The 5,974-nt window shown below is 43.1% G+C and overlaps 1 protein-coding gene across 1 annotated transcript in view; it reads right to left on the bottom strand.

The window, feature by feature from the left end:
• The window catches only part of Adgrg4 (adhesion G protein-coupled receptor G4), an 87,023-nt gene that overhangs the window by 2,031 nt on the left and 79,018 nt on the right, over nt 1-5,974 (bottom strand). Inside the window, exon 20 of the mRNA XM_031373803.1 lies at nt 1,824-1,925. Coding sequence (XP_031229663.1) covers nt 1,824-1,925 — 102 coding nt within the window. The remainder of the gene's footprint in view (nt 1-1,823; nt 1,926-5,974) is intronic.

Raw genomic sequence — 5,974 nt, 5'->3', positions numbered from 1 at the left:
GCTGCTGGAGCCATGAGTCCCACCATGTGTACTCTTTGGTTGGTGGTTGAGACCCTGGGAGCTCTGAGAGTACTAGTTAGTTCATACTGTTGTTCGTCCTAGGGGGGCTGCAAACCCCTCAGCTCCTTGGGTCCTTTCTCTAGCTCCTTCCCTGGGGACCGTATACTCAGTTCAATGGATGGCTGTGAGCCTCTACATCTGTATTAGTCAGGTACTGTCAGAGCCTCTCAGGAGGGGAGTTAGCTTTTTGATGAAGTTGTAAGAAGCCAATTTGTCCTATGGTATGTGATACAAGAAAAGCCAATGCACTTACTAAGGATGTCTGCTGTTCCTAGAGCGTAAGGACTTGCAGGTCACCGGTATACCCAGTATAAAGGATATCTGGGTACTCTTTGTAGACTCTTAAAGTACAAATGTCACCTCTCTGAAGAAAGCAGACTGGCCTTTGTGTGGAGACTGATACAAGTTGCCAGAATTGAAGAGAAGATCATTTGATAATAGAACACTAGTTTATGTTGGAATTTTGATATTGTGTTGAATCTGCAGATTGCTTTTGGTAAGATGGTCATTTTCCTATATTAATCCTATCAATCCATGAGCATGAGAGATTTTTCAATCTTTTGATATCATCTTCAATTTCTTTTTTCAAAGACTTGAAGTTCTTGTCATACGCGTCTTTCAGTTTCTTGGTTAGAGTTACTCCAAGATATTTTAAGTTTTTAAGGCTACTGTGAAAGTTTGCTGTTTTTCTGATTTCTTTCTCAGTCTGTGTGTCATTTGAATATATGAGGGCTACTGATTTTTTGAGCTAATCTTGTATCCAGCCACATCACGGAAGGTATTTATTAGCTGTAGGAGTGCCCTGGTAGAATTTTTGGAGTTGCTTATATAAACTATCATCTTATCTGCAAATAACAATATTTTGGTTTCTTCCTTTCCAATTTGTATCCCCTTGATCTCATTCAGTTGTCTTTTTTTCTTGCTAAAGTGTCAGGTACTATGTTGAATAGATATAAAGAGAGTGGACAACCTGTCTCATTCCTAATTTTAGTGAAATTGCTTGGAGTTCCTTTCTTAGATAGCTGCTTAATCCCATTGTCATCAGAGAGGTGTCCTCAGGCAACTGATGGGAGCAGATGCAGAGACCCACACCCAAGCATTAGGCAGAATTTGGGGGACCACATAGAAGTGGGTGAGAAAGGATTGTAGGAGTCAGAGGTGTTGAGAACAAGGCCCACAGATTCAACTAAGCAGGGCTCATAGGAGCTCGCAAAGGTTGAACCAACAGTCAATGAACCTGTATGGCTCTGGCCTAGCCCTTTGCATGTACAGTATGGTTGTTTAGCTGGATGTTTTTGTGGACACCTAACAGTGGAAGAAGGGGCTGTCTCTGACTCTTTTGCCTGCACATGAGACCTTTTTCCTCCTACTGGGTTGCCTAGTTCAGCTTTGATATGACAGCTTGCACCTTGTTTTTCACATCCACACAGCCTACTGCTGGCTATTGGCCAAAAGGCCCTACGACACAGTTCCTGAAATGCATTAAGTGCTTGTTCAATATGCTTCTAACTGAACCACAGGTGTGATGACAAGCAATCCAAGAAATTTGGGCCCAAACAAAAGCTCTACTGAGTTGAAACAGGACCCAAGCCATAGGCTTTCTGACTTCCTCCATCTTAGCACAAAAATATAATCATTTTTATGATATGGAAGCAGACTCCATTTTGGTAATCTTGTCATATGAATTCATCAGGAGACAAATTGATATGATCAATTTTGTTAAATAGGTGCAATTTAAAATCGCACCTAAGTGGACATCTTACCTGAAAAGTTATCCAGCCGAAACCACCTGCAATGGAGGTGCATGTGCCACTGCTCCCGCACGCTTTCTTTCATCACACAGTAAAACACAAAAATGAGGAACCCTAAGCCAGGAAAACAAGATCAGTCTTTTTACCTTCCTCCACCTGTTAGCACCAATCTCTTGACTCAGGCCCATTCTTGTCACCATCAATGCTGCTTTCAGTGAACCCCAGGGGCATGAATGTCCTTCTGATTTCTTTATGATCTCCCAAAAGGCAGCAATAGCACAAAATTAGTATTAAGACTCCATGTCCACCCTTGTTTTCCCCCTAGGCTGCTGCTATCCATGCTATTAGGATACCCTGTCTCAGACATAGTGCTCATTGATCTTCATCTTCATATACTGAATTCACATCCTTGATATGCAGCATCCTCTCACATTACCAATGGCACAGGGCAGAACTCATGGTTGTTCACTTTGTTAGGCTATAAAAGACGTCCCCTTGAGTCCACTCATTCTTCAAGGAATCAATTATTTTGTCTTGACACCATATTGGCATTTCTACGCAGATACCTACATGGTGAATCCCAGCTATGTGTGACTGTGTCTTCTAGGAAGCAGACACCCCAGCCCTGGACAGATTTTCAGATGACTACAGCAGCAGCAGACTACTTAACTGCAAATTCAAAATGGTCTTTGAGCCAAAACAGAATCATTGAGTTGCGCCTGGATTGCTGACCTTTGGACATTATTGAGATTAGAAATGTATATAGTATCAAGCTGCTGAATTTGACAGATAGGCTGTTATACAACCACAAGTATCTGATACATATGTTCTTTGGTATAACCAAGGCATGTGTAAAGAATGTCCAGCTCTGACTTTGTCTGGCAAAGTGAGGGGGAAGTGCTGGGGATATCAACTGTTAATGTGGGACATTTTTCATTTCTATCCTGTAAAATAGTTCCTGGGGAAATGAAAGTAGGACTTAAGATTATTCTGACTGAAAAGTCCCTGGGGGACTAATTGGATTTCTTCAAGATGGGGATGGATTGACAAAAGGAATTCTGGTCAATACTCTGACTTTTATTTATGGTCCATGCCCAAAGTCATTATCCACTAAGCTCATGCAGATACCTCAACCTGAAAAGTACTTCACACTTGTGAGCTGCCGTGATCCTTGGCTTCCATAATATGCGCCCTGCTTAGACATATCATTCTCTGTAGACCACCCATCTTATCTTCTGCTGCCAAGCCTTTGAAATTATGTCTTCTGTCTCCTTTTCATCTTCATATCACTTTTCCCTCTGCCCACAGGATTGTGTGTGGCAACTCAGTAGACAGCTGTTGACTTGACCTTCCAGGCATGTGACACATAAATTCTCATTGTCATCTATAGCCTTAGCAATACTTGTTTGGACTTCTAAACATATTTTGTGGTTCAAGTGCCATTTGGAAATCTTTGTTCTCTGTAAAGAGTTCAACTTGTCTCTACATTGGAAAATTATCCTGCAGATAAATTATTCCTAGCACTCATTGAAAACTGATCACAAGTCAGTGGGGTAAATAATTTCAAAGCTTATATAAGCTACTGTCTTAGTGGAAATATTTTATTTACCACTATTACTGCTACTACTACTACTACTGCTACTGCTACTGCTACTGCTACTGCTACTGCTACTGCTACTGCTACTGCTACTGCTACTACTACTACTATTACTTGCTTCATACTGAGGATTGAACATAGGTCCTTAAACATGCTCAGAAAGCACTCAAGTACTCTATCACTGAACTATATATAGCCTCTCCCTAAGTTTCAAGGGTGGTGGCCTTAAACTTTCAATTCCCCCACTTCATCCTTCAAACTAGCTGTGATTACAAGTCTGTGCCATGAGGTTCAGCCCAGTCAAGAGTCTTAGATTAAGGAAAGTGATAATCTGCTGAAACTGACCCTAATTTGACCACCAGCTGGGTTCACAGTGAGGGCTTTGTTTTAAGAGGATGCTGGCAAACAGAAGTACTAAAAAGTCGAGCCAATGAGCATGGCGATGGGCATGGGGAAAGTTTGGGGTGCTATATCTAGATAAGGAGATAGGTGTGGTAAGTAATAGAGGCTGGGGAGATGCAATGGCATTAGTCACAGATCCAAGAGAGCTGTCATAAAGAAGACAAATTATGCTTGTTCTCTGTGTGACTGCCAGGTCTGAATTAGGAGTGATGGGAGGAGGCCCAGAGCAGTCACATGCTAGCAAATCACAGCTAGTGTTTACTAAGGAATGACAGCCTGATAGGTATTGTGTTGCCGTTCTCCTGTTTATAGGTAAGAGATGTTGGACTCCATGATCCTTCATCAACTTTACCCAGGTCACAGAGCTCGTCTGGAGATGGCAACATCAGAACTGAGCAGGGAATCACTATAGACACCAAGGTCCTAACCATCTTACTTTCCTGCCATCCAAGGAAGAAAAGTGGGGTAAGAATCAGAGGGGATCCAAAGCTAAATGCTCTGCTTCATGGAATGCTGAGCTTTCAGTCCCTGGGAAGTTTCAGGAAGAGCCAAGTGACTTTCTGTCACTTGATGGAGAGTTGGATTGGCAAGATCTTGTTTCCCTGGTCCCAGCCCTGAGGCTCCCTGATTCCAGGTGGGAGGCAGTAATCTGAAAGCCTGTCTCATTAACTCTCCCACGGGCTTTATTACTATGTGGAACCAAACAATGGCAGTGATGGATTCAGTAGTGTTGTCTCTGGGTAACAATCACCTGGAAGGCAGAGCAGCAACCTGAGGAGAGCAAGCCTCAGCCTCAGAGCGGGGAGATGCCTAACTCTGCAGCATGCATAAGAAACAGCCATGACGGTGAACACCTACGACTACTCTGATCCCCTGCATTCAGTTTTGTGAGTTCTCATACTTAAAGCTTACTCTGGGCATTCCAATGAGCAGCCTGCCAGCTCTCCCTCTTTTCCTGGAAGCTTTCCTTTCTCTTTCCCACAGCACACTGGCCCGCTTATCTACTGCAGGATAAGCTTGAGAGAAGCTATAGGGTACTTTGTTTGCTTGGCTCTTGCCACTAGCATTTCTATGTGTGTTCCCCTCCTTTTCAAAGGACTTGTTATAAGCTTAATTTTTTTTTCTCACCTGACCACAGGACAACCACCATTCAGTCATTCAGACAAATTAACCATTTGTCTTTCAGATTGCTGGTTTGTTCACCTGTTTCGTTGCAGTGTGTGTGTGTGTGTGTGTGTGTGTGTGTGTGTGTGTGTGTGTGTGTGTGTGTGTATGCAACTTGACTTTGAAACTCAGGGTTTTGAAAACACCCTTGCTATATAGGATAGCACACTCTATCTTATAGGCAGGACAAGGAATAATTGATTGACATAAAATGCATCTGACAGACACTATGCCTCTGTTCACATTGGTTCTGTGAGGCTCTTGCTTTCATCATCAAGAGAACACTTGATTATATTCTACATGCTATTTTCCCTTCTGCCCAGGGATGGAACACTGGCTTCTTCAAAAACATCCTTCGTTTCAAGTTCCAACCAGCTTTAGAGTCTTTTTTCAACCCCACTTTTAATCCTCGGGACAAATTTCTCCTCAGATTAGTTAGCCAGAAAGCATCCTGGAGTTAGCACTGAGAAGGGAGTCTGCAGGGATACTAATCCACTTCTACAGACACTATACTGAGGTTACTTAGTTCTTGTGACACGAGAGAATATCAAGTTCTAACACCTCAGTCTAAGTCAGGCAGCTTTGTCCACTGTAGAGCCATTACCTCATTCTTTAACCTCCATCATAGTTACAAAGCAGCAAGTAAGAAAGTGCCAAGAGTGGCTAAGAAGTTCATCTCTACCACCAGATGCAATCAAAAGGCACATGAGTGGCTGGGGAGGTGGCTTAGTGCTTGCTGTTTGAAAAAACACAAGGGGCTGTTTTTCAACCTTTAGCATTCATGTTAAAAGCTTGAATGGCACAGACACCTGGAGCCCCAGTGCTGCGTGGGGTGGAGTCAGGAGATCTGCTGGCACATGCTACCTGTCAGCCTATTGCCCAGGTGAGGAAGAGACCTGGTCTCAAACAAGGAATAAGTGCTAGAAGATGTCAGCCCGTGAGTGTCTCCACACGCACATGCACAGCTCTCTCTCACTCTCTCTCTCTCTCTCTCCCTCTC

Source organism: Mastomys coucha, chromosome X (assembly GCF_008632895.1).
Source record: "Mastomys coucha isolate ucsf_1 chromosome X, UCSF_Mcou_1, whole genome shotgun sequence".
Lineage (NCBI taxonomy): Eukaryota > Metazoa > Chordata > Mammalia > Rodentia > Muridae > Mastomys > Mastomys coucha.
Note: the sequence above shows the minus strand (reverse complement) of the source record. Positions and strands in the feature narration are given on the sequence as shown.